This window comes from Aegilops tauschii, chromosome 2 (assembly GCF_002575655.3).
Source record: "Aegilops tauschii subsp. strangulata cultivar AL8/78 chromosome 2, Aet v6.0, whole genome shotgun sequence".
NCBI classification, from domain to species: domain Eukaryota; kingdom Viridiplantae; phylum Streptophyta; class Magnoliopsida; order Poales; family Poaceae; genus Aegilops; species Aegilops tauschii.
In genome coordinates, this window is record NC_053036.3 from 94,540,651 (window position 1) to 94,555,424 (window position 14,774).

Sequence of the window (14,774 nt, forward strand, 5' to 3'; positions counted from 1 at the left end):
GCAAGGACCTTGGAAGCCAGTTGTGATCTCTGAATGCCAGAGCGCCTTTGTTCCTGGGAGATTGATCACTGACAATACTTTGATTGCTTATGAATGTCTTCACACTATTCGGAAGCAGCGAGTAAAACAGCCCTTCTTTGCTCTCAAGATTGACATGATGAAAGCACATGATCGGGTTGAGTGGAGCTATCTGCATGCATGTCTATCGAAATTGGGTTTTGCTACTGCATGGATTGATACTGTTATGAGGTGTGTCACCAATGTCCATTATGTAGTCAGAGCCAATGGTGAGCTTACTGATCCTGTGGTACCCTCTCGGGGTATCTGGCAGGGGGATCCAATTAGCCCCTACCTGTTTCTCTTGTGCACTGAGGGTTTGTCCAGTCTGCTATTCCAGAAGGAGTGTTGTGGCGAGCTACATGGGATTAAAAACGGCCGTCAAGGCCCTCCTATCTCACACCTCCTATTCGCGGACGATAGCATCTTCTTTGCTAAGAGTGATCAGCATAGTGTGGATTCGTTGGAATCTATGTTGCACACATACTGTGAAGGATCGGGTCAAGCAATCAACAAAGAGAAGTCTTCTATCTTCTTTGGTCGGAACTGTCCGGACAGCATTAAAAACAGGGCGAAGAACCGGTTGGGAATCCACAATGAGACCTTTCATGACTCATATCTTGGTATGCCCACTGAGGTTGGCAACTCTCCAACAAGCACTTTCAAGTTCTTGACTGATAGAGCATGGCAAAATATCCATGGATGGTCTGACCATCCGATATCTAGGGCGGGAATGAAACATTGCTAAAGTCCATCACTCAAGCCATTCCGACCTTTATTTCGAGCTGTTTTCGTCTGCCTATCGCTACTGCGAAAAGTTTAGGCAAATTGTGTCTAGCCAATGGTGGGGCAGGGAGGATGGAAAGAAAACGATGCATTGGAGGTCTTGGGCATGGCTGTCGACCCCGAAGTCTTTAGGTGGCATGGGCTTCCGCAACATGACCCTGTTCAACCAAGCGCTCTTGGGCAAACAGGGATAGAGGTTACTAACCGAGCCTGATTCTCTATGTGCTCGTGTTTTGAAGGGTAGATACTTCCCCAACAACAACTTCTCGAATGCTTCGGTTCCACGTACTGCTTCTGCCACTTGGAGGGGCATTATTCACGGCCGTGATCTGTTGAAACGTGGGGTTCAGTGGGGGATTGGTGATGGTCGACAAACGAGCATTCTCTCGGATCATTGGATCCCGTCTACTCCACCAGCTTTGGTTTAGCCTCTTTCGCCAATCCCATCGTCCACAACTGTCCATTGTCTTAATGATGAGGAAAGGGGGACGTGGGATGAAGAGTCTGTTCGAGCCTTCTTTCTGGACAGAGTGGCTGATGATATCCTTCAAGTTCCTATTAATAGAAATGGTGGCTCTGATTTTGCCCGTTGGCCGTTCACGAGATTTGGAGAATACACCGTCAAGTCTGCATATAATTTGGCAAGAGCTGGTCTTTTTCTCGTGAGCAGAAGTGACTGTGGGCTGGGTGTGAGTTCACGCTTGTGTGAGGACGAGAGATTATGGAAAACGCTTTGGCGAATCACAGCTCCAAATAAGATGAAGATAGTCCTTTGGCGCTTCGTGCATGATTGTCTCCCATCAGGTGACCAGCTCCGAAGGTGCCAGGTTCCAGCGAGATCCGATTGCTTCTTCTGTGGACGACTAGAAAGCGTCGAGCACGCGCTGCTGTTTTGCCCCCATGCCCGAGCTGTTTGGGATGAGATTAAGGAGTCCTTCAACGTCCACTTCCGCAGGTCGTCGTCTCCTCTCCCAAGCAATGGCTGTTTGACTTCTTATCTTCTTGCTCGGACTAGGATGCGACGATTCTTACGGTTTCCTTCTGGCACATATGGGAAGCTCGCAATTCTGCAAGAAATGATCCTGTTGCTCCTCCCCTTAGGAGTACAGCGGCCAGAACAAAGGCATATATTGATCTCATCTTCCAACACCTTTTCAAATATGTGCCTACTCCCAGGCGTGAGTCCTCTTCTTCTGCCCGTCTTTGGTCTCTGCCGCCGCAAGGTACAGTGGTTGCGTTCTCTAGCGCCGCTGTTATTGAGGAGCTGGGCATGTCCAGCGTTGGTGTGGTGATTCTCAACCATGTGGGGAATTGTGTGGCTGCGTGCTCTGAACCTGTAAGGAGCGTGTGTTCGCCGGAATTAGCTGAAGCAATGGCTCTTTGGCGCGCTGTCCGCTTAGTCCGGGAGGAGGGTTTTACCAATGTCTATTTCAAGACTGATTGCCTCTCGGTGGTGCAGCGGTTGTCGTCTCCGTCTAGGGATCGCTCGGTGGTGGGCTCTGTCCTTGTGGATGTCAAGTCTCTGGCTCATGGCCTCTCATATGTGGCCTTTCATCACGTTCGTCGGCATTGTAATGTTTTAGCTCATGTATTAGCTAGATCAAGTTTGGGCTCTTCTGGCCCTTGTATTTATCATTATGCTCCGGATTGTATCCGGGAGACTCTTTGTAACTTTGTTGCTTGATCAATAAAGACCGACGTTCTCTAAAAAAGAAAACATTTTTGACACCATAATAATGTTAAAAAAACACGAGATGGAGGAAGTAATTTCTTGGTCGCTTATAACAGTAATAAAATGTGCACACTTGACAATCCTAACACTCTATCGGCTCTTGGGATTTGTTCTTAATAGAATATCTACGTCACCCCGTATCATCATTTCATAGAATTTATCCCGTGGATTTTCTTGCTAACAGAAATTATCCTGTAGATGTTTCTTGATTGCATTATCCTGTCATTCTCAACTCACCAGTAGCCGGTACAAGGTGCAACGCTGGGTCATACTCACATCTAAGACTAAGTTGGACATTCGCGGGTTGAGATTTCAGATAGCGCCCTATCAAAGTTGTACTAAATCTGCCACAAGTAATATGGATCGATGGAATTATATTAAAAGAATAGAAATGGCCGAAATTATTTTTGGTATGTGAATATATATTCTTGGCATGCTTCACTCTCTCTCAAAAATAATCATCGTATACTATATCCAAAGAATGATCACAAGTTTGATTCATGGTCGATTCATGATTTTTTTGACACACGGTCTCATAGGGCCCAATACATTAAAAAAGGTCAAAAAGAGTTGCTCGATTAATTAACGAAAACCCGAACAAAAACAGTTACGACATGCCCACAGAGCCAACCTGGCACCCACAACCACATCGTCGAGGAAAGGACACTGTCAAGGTTGCCTGCAATGTCATCGTCATCACATCTCCTCGAGGAAGCGACGCTAATAACAGATTTTTTGCGTCTTTCGAGATGCGAAGAGAAGTAAGAAGGAGCGACTTCGACTTCGTCGCTGGCGACCCGTCAAAACCCCTCCGAACGAATGGTACACGGGAACCCCGAGGACCAAGGCCAAACAACCGGCCTCGCGCGTCCAGGATAAGGCAACTCTAACTTTGGTGACGAGCCTCGCATGAGAAAAGGAGCACGCTTTGCACCGACAGAGTCCGATCTGCCCATCGCCTGGCATCGTTGCCACAGTGTCGCCCCACAATGCCGCTGCTCTGACTTCAAGCTTGGAAACATGCCAGACAGTCAATGACGAAGGCGAGCCATGACCCTGCTCATTTGGCAACCATCATCGCCACCACACAAGTCACAACACAACAACCACGCCGCCAGTCGGGCACCTGTTAACCGTGATGTCGTGCACGTCCAGCCTCAAGGAAGAGCAGGAGGGATCACGGTCTTCAAGGCGACGCCCCTAGAGGGAAAGCGGCATTGGAGATGACATCGCCACCTGATCCTACAACACGAGCTTGGCTTTCACCCGAAGAGCTCGATCCTTTTGTGTTGAAACAATATAAATTACTATGAGAAACCATACCCGTCAACAAAAACATTGGTGAAAATATTGGTTGAACATTTCTTTAAAATAATGCCAGAAATATGTATTGATGGAACACATAAAGTAGAATAAAATGAGAAACAAAAACTAAATGAAATAGAGATAGTGACAAATGAAATAAAATAAGATAGTCCTTGAGAAAATAAATAAATTTCTTAAGGGTGTTATTGTAAGGGTTAATGCTACACACGCAATATATGGGCTTTGACTTTTTCAACAACAAAACCTAACACGAAAAACAAAAGGAAAAATCAAAAAATAAGAGCGCTTCCTATTTAGCGCTTTAGGCGCCAGTTAAAGGCCAGTGTGCAAACCGGCGCACACCCCCTTGCAGGAGAGAATCGAACCAGCAACCTGCAGTTTAAGTGCAACACGCACGGGGCTGATCACACGTTGTGATAAATCCATTTCCTTTTCTTCTTTTGTACTTTCCGCATCAGGGTTTTTTCTTTTTCCATTGTGAATTTTTCCCAAACCGGTTTTTATTTTAGGTTTTCTTTCTTTTTTGTTTCTTTTCCTTCATCCAGTTTCCTTTTTTCTAAAAAGCATTTTTTAAAAATTAATGAACCTTTTCAAATTGGTGAACTTTTTTTCCAAAATCGATGAACTTATTTTCAAAATCGGTGAACTTTTTTAAAATTTGATGAATTTTTTGTCAAAATCAATGAACTTTTTTCAATTTGATGAATATTTTTTTTCAAATCAGTGAACTCTCTTTCAAATTTGATGAGAGACAAAAACATTGGTGAAAATATTGGTTGAACATTTCTTTAAGACAATGCCAGAAATATGTATTGATGGAAAACATAAAGTAGAATAAAATGAGAAACAAAAACTAAATGAAATAGAGATAGTGAAAAATGAAATAAAATAAGATAGTCCTTGAGAAAAAAATTAAATTTCTTAAGGGTATTATTGTAAGGGTTAATGCTACGCAATATATGGGCTTTGGCTTTTTCAACAACAAAAACCTAACACGAGAAACAAAAGGAAGAATCAAAAAATAAGAGCTCTTCCTATTTACGCTTTAGGCGCCAGTTATAGGCCAGTGTGCAAACCGGCGCACACCTCCTTGCAGGAGAGAATCGAACTAGCAACCTGCAATTTAAGTGTAACACTCACTAACCAACCGGGGATGATCACACGTTGTGATAATCCACTTCCTTTTCTTGTTTTGTACTTTCCTCATCCTGGTTTTTTTCTTTTCCCATTGTGAGTTTTTTCCAAACCAGTTTTTCTTTTGGGTTTTCTTTCATCCTTTTTCCTTTTTTTCAAAATGCATTTTTTAAAAATTGATGAACTTTTTTTCCAAAATCGATGAACTTTTTTTCAAAATTGGTGAACTTCTTTCAAATTTGATGAACTTTTTGTCAAAATCAATGAACTTTTTTCAATTTGATGAACTTTTTTTCCAAATCGGTGAACTCTTTTTCAAATTCGATGATCTTTTTTTGAAAGTGAAGAACTTTTTTTAAAAATCAATGAAGTTTTTTTAAAAATTTTGATGAACTTTTTTTGAATTTCATGAACTTTTTAAAAAGCGTGATTTTTTCAAAATTTAATGAACTTCTGTTTCTTAAAAATAAACTTTTTCCAAATTGTTTTCAAATAACTAAAAAATCTAAGCGATATAGTAAGTGACTGAGTAATAAATAGGATGGCTACATTAGTTCTAAAACAATTTGTGTTGGTATTAGTCACTAGGGTTCAAAAGCTATTGTGGTTATGTAAGCGATACCAGAGAAGAAGGGGCACGAGTTTGATTCCCCATACCGCCACTTTTTCGCGCTATAATTCAGTGCACTGCGCTGCATGTTCATGGGCCAGCCCACTAGGTGCCGCAGTGGGCGCCAGTTGGCTTCTGCGGTGCTTAATGGACCAAATAAGACCCCCCACATGTACATGCGTGTGTCATTGGTGAGTTGGAATAATACGATTTTTTTGTTCTAAAAAAAAGGAGTAATACGATTTTCCCTTTGAGTGGAAAGATACTCCCTCCGTTCACTTTTATAAGTCATTTCAAACAAGTAAAATTGAGCTGGTTTGCACAATGTCTAAAACGTCTACAAAGCTTTATAAAAGTGAACAGAGGGAGTATCTTTTATAGTGGTCATCTAACATATCAAAACCGCACATGAACTAGCTAAAGAAGGTCACAAAAATAAGCTTTGTAAAACTTGGTTTCATGTACAACCGGCATGTGTTAGCTACTTAGTTCGTTGGTGGCCTCGGAGTGAACGATGACAATTTAATAAAACGGCAACAAAGTCCAACTGAAAAAACAAATTCCAACACCTTGACCACCGCAGTAGCAAACCTTGCCAGGGCTTCGAGACATGTGGTTTCGGACATCTAGAGGTACTTGTCCAACAAAGGTGCGGTCGTGCCATAGCCAAGCATCCTCAATGTAGTTGTGCACTTTTGATAGCCAGAAAATTCCAATGACATCTTTCTTCAATATGAAGTACTCATAGGCCCACACACCAAGGCGACCAAACACGGTTCAGCTCATCCGGAAACGATGGCGGAAAAAGAACTCAAATATCGCATCGGGGACACTAGCCGTCCATCAGCATCATATGCCACCATGCCCTCTCACGATTCATCACTCGGTGCCTTTGATTGATCCCTTGAAATTGAGAACATGCTCATCTGCTCGTTGCGCATCTTCAATAACCGCATGCAACACCACCGATTCATTCTCATATTCGTCCTCGTCTGACGAGGATGAATGTCCTCGTCTGACGAGGATGAATCCATGAACTCGACGTAGAAGTACTCTGCAGCCGAATACATCGTGTTTACTTCAAAGTAAACAACAAAAACGTCAATAAATTTGGCTCTGGATTTGGCTGAACACTTCTCGGGCTTGGTGTTTGCCATGTACAACAATGTGCAAAGGCAGAGGGTACCTAGGCAGCGGCCGGATCAAGGGTGGAAGGGAGGCGTATGCAAGTTGGCTGGCTCCCGGGTGGTGTAGCGAAGGTCCGGCAAGGCCTGAGTGGCAGAGTGGGTAGTACAACGGCATTCTCGAAGTAATGCAGATACACAACTGGGGCGGAGGGACAGAGTGAGAAAGCAGGGGGCCGTGTGTGATTTTTGTGTGGGCCGGGGGTGTCGGAGTTCGACATGGCGGCTGTCCACAAACCTCCCACGGTTTTGCTTCCGGTTTGTGTGAATACGGGCGTGCGGACCGGGACGCGGACGTTTGATGGACGATGTTGGAGGGCACAAAGTGACTGAACAACGTGGTTCGAACGTTTACAGGCGGTTTGATGCACAACGTTAGAGGTGCCCTAACATCCTCCCAGATCTGGTTCATGTGGTGGATGGTGACGGTGATGTACGCGGTAGCCGAGTTGTGATGTTTCTCGGTGTCCGCTCGTCTCCTTGGTGTCATGCGGCTCGATCGGCGGGTTCTGTGGTCTACTATTGTTGATCTGCTTCTATCATGGGGTTGTCCTCTGTCGGCAGCGGTTGGTTTCTCTCCCGGGGCTTGATTAGGTGGAGGGGCGTAGGGCTCTGGGCGAAAGTCTTGGTTTGATGGGGGTCGAAGGATAACGGTGATGATGCTTCTTGGAGCTGTCATCGAAGAGTTTCTTCTCTCCACTAGACCGCGGCTTGTTGGTTCTAGGGTTTTCGTTGAAGTTGTTGGTATGGCCGGACTTTTCCCTAGGTCGGCGGAGCTGGTGTGGGTGGCTTTGGAAGAAAGCTTTGGTTCGGTGGTGTCGAAAGATACCGGCAACCATGCTTGTTGAAGGCGTCTCCGAGAGCCCGCCCACACCACACATCTCCAGGTTTGACACCCCAGCTGCTATGTAATAACTGCTCACGGCGGTGCACTATGATTTGCGTGGCACGAGCACGAGCGTTGTTACACATTGGCAACTGTACCCTGTCGAAATATCTCCATCTACCCTGTTACACGTTGTCCTCGATTGCTAGCTGTGCCTGCACGGCACACGTCGTCGTCTTCTCCACGGGCGGGACCATGGCGATGGCAGAGTGTTTGACAAAAAACTATCATAATTGGGGTTCGCGTCCCACAAAACTACCACTTTCAAAAAAGTGACTGATAACTACCAAAAAATTGAAATCTCGTGACTAAAAACTACCACTTTTGAAAAATGACCAGTTTAGACGATTTAAACATGTTTATGACATGCGGGACCCACCTGTCAGGGCTGACATGGCGGCAAAGTCAACCCCGTTTATTTTGACCGTTGAGCTGACCGTTATGACAGGTGGGGCCCACATGTCATTCTTCTTCTTCTTCCTCTCTCTATCTCTCTTCCCTGAACTCTCTATCCCGAGCCACCATGGCCATGCCACTCTCACCAGCGTCGCTGCCGCCAAGCCTACATCGAGCTACGACGGCCATGCCTGTCACCTTCACGCCCAGACTCAGTCGTCCCCTTCCCCCACTCCTGCGCTCGCCCATGTCAGCTCCGATGTGCAGTTGGTCAACCACGACAATATGGGCGACGCTGGCGAGAATTTCGTCGTGCTGCTGCTGCCTGGACCTCGGTACCGTGCCTGCCGGAGCAGAGCAGCCGTCGCAAGGAGCAGCAACAAGCAACAATGGCAAAGAGCAGCAGCCCTAGCAAGGAGCAGCAGCGGCAACCAGCGGGAAGGAGCAGCAGTGGCAAGCAGTAGCGGGAAGGAGCTGGATGGGCATGGTGTCGCCCGCCGTGGTTGCGGCAACCCTCCAGCCCTGCCGCGTCGCGTGCATCACCTCCAGAACGGGGCTATGCGACACTTGGGCCGCTCTGTACGCAGGAGCTGGCACGCCCTCGAGCTCGCCAGACCAATGCCAGCCGGCTCCGGCGACGAGCTCGTCGGCAGGGACCCGATTGCTTTTTCTAAAAAACTGAAAAGGACCTGATTGCTTTTTTTATAAAACTTGCAAGGATCTGATTGCTTTTTTAAAAGTTATAGGGATTTGGTTGTTTTTATTTTTTTGAAGGGACCGACGTGTGGGCCCCACTTGTCATAACGGTCAGCTTAACGGTCAAAATAAACGGAGTTGACTTTGCCGCCACGTCAGCCCTGCAGGTGGGTCCCGCATGTCATAAACGTGTTTAAATCGTCTAAACTGGCCATCTTTCAAAAGTGGTAGTTTTTAGTCACAAGATTTCAATTTTTTGGTAGTTATCAGTCACTTTTTTTAAAGTGGTAGTTCTGTAGGACGCGAACCCCAATTGTGGTAGTTTTTTGTCAAACACTCGCGATGGCAGCTTCACCCATCATGCATCTTATCTTCGTTGACAAGCGACAAGCAAGCACCTATCGTCGCGTTCGGCGGATCACGCCATTGCTTCTACATCCGCACATGCTCGTGGTGCCTGGCTATCTGCGACCTGCGCGTCGCTGCAGTGACACCGATTTGCTGGCTGGAAAATCTGAGAGAAGATGACTCGATAAGGAGGATGAAGGTAGGCAATGTCTTGGCCATGTGGGACCTGCGAGTCGCTGCAGTGACCCCGATATTGTCACTACAGTGACGCGGACACTGCAAGAAAAAATCGATAAAGGCAGAGGCCGAGCTAGCCAGTAGCCACCCAGCGCAGCAGAGAGAATGGCCGGCGACGTCGCGCGCAAGCAGCTCCAGGCGCGCGTGGGGGCGTTGCCGTGGGCGGTGCGGCTCCAGCTGCGCGCGCTCGAGGCCGCCGTCGACGCCACGCAGCGCCGGGACGGCACCGTCAACCGCTTCCTCTTCTCGCTGCTCGTGGACCGCCAGGCGCCCGCCAACCCCGCGCGCCCGGACGCCGGGGGCGTCCGCTCCGTGGACGTCACCGTCGACGCGTCCACCGGCGTGCGGGCCCGCGTCTACTTCGCGACAGGCGAGGCGGGGGCGGAGGCGGACGCGTCGCCGCGGCCGGTGATCGTGTACTTCCACGGCGGCGGCTTCACGGTGTTCTCCGCGGCCACCCGCCCCTACGACGCGCTCTGCCGCACCATGTGCCGCGAGGCGGGCGCCGTCGTCGTGTCCGTGACCTACCGCCTGGCGCCCGAGCACCGCTACCCCGCGGCCTACGACGACGGGGAGGCCGCCCTCCGGTACCTCGCCGCCACCGGCCTGCCCGCCGAGGTCCCCGTCCGCGTCGACCTCTCCCGCTGCTTCCTCGCCGGCGACAGCGCCGGCGCCAACATCGCGCACCACGTGGCCCAGCGCTGGACTGCGGCACCAGCGACAACGCCTCCAGCCGTCCACCTCGCCGGCCTCCTGCTCCTGTCCGCCTACTTCGGCGGAGAGGACCGGACCGAGTCGGAGCAGGCACTGGAGGGCGTGGCCCCGATCGTCAACCTCCGCCGGTCCGACTTCTGGTGGAAGGCGTTCTTGCCGGAGGGCGCCGACCGGAACCACCCGGCCGCGCACGTGACGGGCGAGGCCGGCACGGAGCCGGAGCTGCCCGAGGCGTTCCCGCGGGCGATGGTGGTCGTCGGCGGGCTCGACCCGCTCCAGGACTGGGGGAGGCGGTACGCCGCCATGCTGCGCCGGAAGGGCAAGGAGGTGCGCGTGGTGGAGTTCACGGAGGCTGTGCACGCCTTCTACTTCTTCCCGGCGCTGCCCGAGACCGGCAAGCTCGTCGCGGAGATCAGGGCGTTCGTGGAGAGCGTGGCGCCGAATCAGACCACGTAGAGAAGTAGAGACGATGATCACGACCACTCGTCGACTCGTCGTGGATGTCGTGCATGTGTCACTGTCAAAGTCGCTGCGAGCAGCCGCGTCCGTCTAAATTATTACTCTGTGTTGTATAAGTTCGAGTTGCCATCTCGATATTTTCTTTGAGCAACATGTGCCATGGGTGATGGGGGCATGGCAGTGATGGCACCCCCAAAGTTAAATGTTTGAGAATAGTTCATATCTCAATTTGAGAGAAGTTCATTTTACGACCTCTAACTACCGCCTAAGCCTAAAACACAGCTCTGAACTATAAGACCGTCTAATTTTCAACCCTCAACTTTCAAAACCAGACAAAAAACAACTTTGCAGTGGTTTTTGACTGGTTTTGACGAGTCAACAGCTTAGTTAGCACCAAGTCATACGCCATGTCACCATCTGTTGAATCTGATATTTGCTTCCACTTTTTTATCCAGTGAGCAAAACTTCTTGAATCTTTCACAGATTGAATCTAAGGGCTGTGTGTACTTTTGAGAATTTTATCAATTGTTTTTGAAAACCCTTTTTTTGGGGCCAAAATGGCTCTGAATTTGAATTTTTGCTCTAATATTTCCTACTTGGCAAAACTTGTTGAGACTTTCCCAGATTGAGCATAATGGTTGTGTGGGTTTTTGAAAATTATTTCAAATTTTGTGGTAATTTTTTGTTTTGGTCAAAATTTGACCCAAAAATGTCTTTGAATTTGATTTTTCCGCTCTAATGTTTTTTCTACTTGGCAGAACATGTTGAAAGTTTCCCAGATTTAATATAGGGGCGTGCTATGCGTCGGCCAGAGATCCGCCACCTCGGCTGCCGTTAGATTTATCGCCATCGAACGGCATATCCTGCCTTCATCATCACAACAAAGGCAATGTTACAAAACCTTTTGCAACTGAGCTAATACTATTTCAGAAATATTTGCAATAGAGGTTGTGTCGCAGAAAAAAACGTCATCACTTTTTGCAACATAGATAATGTTGTAGGAGGCCTTTTGCAAAAAGGATGGTGTTGCAGATTTTTTTTGTAATGAACGATGATGTCGCAACACCACCATCGTCGTTTGCAACTCTGATGTTGTTGCATGAACTCATTTGTGCATGGACGATCGTTGACTCATCGTTGCCGTCCGAGTCACGACGCTCGCAGATACCGAGTACAGGCGATGCGCGCGACGGCGGCGGAAATTTGGTGATGGAGGTCAGCCATGGCGGCGGTTGTTTTTGGATCCGTACCTAGTTGAGTTGAGGAGGCCATCGCCGACGGAGACCTGGTCACCGTCACCACCGCAGGGGGTCTGCGCCAGGTCAACCTGGTAGGCCCGCGATGACAATGCTCATGGATCTAGCCGCCGTCACCCTCCCCAATCCTAACCACTGTAGGATCTAGCTCATTGGCCGATTTGCAACAAAGGCCTAGTTGCAGTCTTGCATTCTGAAACATGGGTGGAGTTGCAAATATATACAGTGAAGGGAGGTTGGCTTCCGATCGTCCAATGAAAAACAAATCTGATGGACACGAAGGCGGCTGACACTCACCCAAAATCGATCGGCTGAAGGCAAGTGTTTCCCTTTAAAACAAGGCTGACTAGATTTTTGAGAAATTTTTCAATTTTTATGAGACTTTGGTTTTCGGCAAAATTTGACCCGAAATGGCTCTTAATTTGAATTTCCCTCTAATTGTTTTTCAACTTGGCAAAACTTGTTGAAACTTTCGTAGATTGAATACAAGGGTTGTTCGGTTTTTTGAGAATTTTTTGAATACAAAATTTGTATTCCATGTAGTTCTCTAGTTCTTTTTCATTTTGTTTCTCTCTCTTTCAATCCTCAGGTTCCATGCTGGCATTGATGAACACGCTTCCTTGCCTCGACGGAGCTGGTCAGCTTCACAACCCGAAGTTCATGGTTGCTGAGCACGTGCAACATAAAAAAAAAATCCAGTTTGTTGCCACCATGAGTGGACCTTTCACTTTCCACCTCTCCTCCAAATTCGTGATTTTCAAATACGACGGTGGAATCAAATACGACGCGTGAAATTTTCACGTACCTGCCAAGACCACCTTTGGTTAGTGGCATCTGGAGGAGTTGGGCGCCTTTGAAGTGTAAGATTTTCGCGTGGTTGGCCATGCAGTACAGGATTTGGACTTCGGATCGGAGAGCGCGACACGGCCTGCAGGATGAGCCTTCCCCGTGTTACTTCTACCTGCAGGATCAGGACGACACGGACCATATCTTGTCCAGCTGTACGTATGCCAAAGAGGTCTGGTGCACACTTTGGGACACATTCCACATCAACATCGGAGATCAAGCGGTAGGGGAGTCCACCTTTCTTTGGTGGATGAGAGTGAGGGTCAGCTTTCAGAAAGCGGATAAGAGGGGTTTCGATACTTTGTTCATTGGGACTATCTGGACCTTGTGGAAGCAACGGAACGCAAGGGTTTTCAACAGAGTTGATCAACAACTGAGACCTAGGGAGGCAGCAAGGTGGATCCTAGACGAGTTGGCAGAATGGAAGCTTGCGGCGGGCGGTGTAGGAGGTTTACAATGTTTTGTGAGAATAGCCTAGTTTTTCTTCATTGTTTGGTGTTGGTGTGGGTGTGTGGTTACCTGAATGTTCGCATTTGGGTGACACTTCTTGTAAATGTCTTTGCTCCCCTTCTATAAAATTAGGCGGCTGCTACGCGTAAGCCGGCTGATTTTTTGGAAGATCAGCCGCCCGCACAGCCGTCACATACAGCCGTGTGTGGCCATTAGATCGTAGGCTAGCACCAGCGCGTCTTCCTTGTCTCTCTTCGCATCCTCCTCTCGCGTCACATCTCAGCCAGCAGGCGCGATGAAGGCTCGCTCCCTCCCGAACTTGTATCGCAGTGCCAAGTCGTTCGAGCAGCAGCTCCTCCCCGGCCGGTAGTGCAGTGCCGTCGTTCGCCGGAGTGACGTTTGGTCGCAACAGCATCCCGCAGCCCGTTTCTATGCTCCAACACAGCACCGGCAGTCCAACGATGCTCCGTCGCAGCTCCATAGCAGCACCGACGACTCTCGGAGATGCTCCATTGCAACCTCATTGCTGCACGGCGCGGTGCTTCGTCGCAGCTACAGTGCTACACCGCCCCCATCGTCGGTGCCTCCATGAAAGCTGCATTGTAGCTACGCCGCCTCCCTCGATGGTGCAGCGAAGCAACGATGCACCCATTGTGGCGCTGCCGCCGGCTACCTCGAGCATCGGAGCCACCGAAGAGCTCCAACGGAGCAGCACCGAAACTGATGAAAAAAAGCTTTGCAACGCCGACGACACCCCAGGGAAGCTCCATGGCAGCACCGCAGCTCCAAAAAAGCTCTGATGCGGCACCGTCGACGCCTGGCAAAGCTCCATTGTAGCCTCGGTCGTGCTCCATTGCTGCTCCGGCGAAGCTCTATTGCAGCCGTGGCGAAGCTCCAAGCCTCCAATGCATGACCTCGGACACGCTCCATTGCAGCCCCACCGACGGCGGAAGCTGCGATGCAACTCCGGTGGCGCTTCAATGCAGCCACGGCGGAGCTTCAACAACCTCGCTCGGCGCTCTACTGCAGCCCCACTGACGGCAGAAGCTGCGATGCAACTCTGGTGGCGCTTCAATGCAGCCACGGTGGAGCTTCAACAACCTCGCTCGGCGCTTTGCTGTAGCCCCGCCGGCGTGAGCATGAATCAGGCGACGTCCGCTAGTCCCTTCCTCCGCTATGGTGGTGCCTCTGCTCTGCCGCTTAACGAATGCAACAAATCGTCGGATGACCGTTCCATTGCCGCTCTGCCACCGGCAACTTGCAGCACCAGTAGCGCCGACGAGGTTGCATCGCAGCACGGCGGCCATGGATGAGTTGATGTGTCAGTGCCCGGCGGCCCTGGACGTGTTGCCGCGTTGTAGCAGCGACGGTCGTTGACGAGCGCCGTATTGCATCGCCGGCAACACCTCCATGGACGCTTGTTTGCAGGTATGCCACCTCCAACGATTCAGCGAAGGAGCACCGACTGCTGGTGCCGATGGCTGGCGATAACCCTTTTTGGTTTCCTAGATGACGTGGTGGTCTCGCCATGGCTCCTCTATGGCTGTTAGTGAATGAGATGGCAAGGGAAGAAAGAGATATGTGGAGGAGGCTGCTTCGCGGCAAGGGAAGAAAGAGATATGTGGAGGAGGCTGCTTCGCTAGAGATAAGGTTGGGA

General features: G+C 49.2%; 1 protein-coding gene across 1 annotated transcript; it reads left to right on the forward strand.

Moving 5' to 3' along the window:
- Nucleotides 1-9,134: 9,134 nt before the first annotated feature.
- On the forward strand, nucleotides 9,135-10,793 carry LOC109767026 (probable carboxylesterase 18). Its single transcript, XM_020325780.4, has one exon. It carries the CDS (start codon nucleotides 9,498-9,500, stop codon nucleotides 10,560-10,562), a length of 1,065 nt encoding a protein of 354 aa, XP_020181369.1. The 5' UTR covers nucleotides 9,135-9,497; the 3' UTR covers nucleotides 10,563-10,793.
- Nucleotides 10,794-14,774: the final 3,981 nt, after the last annotated feature.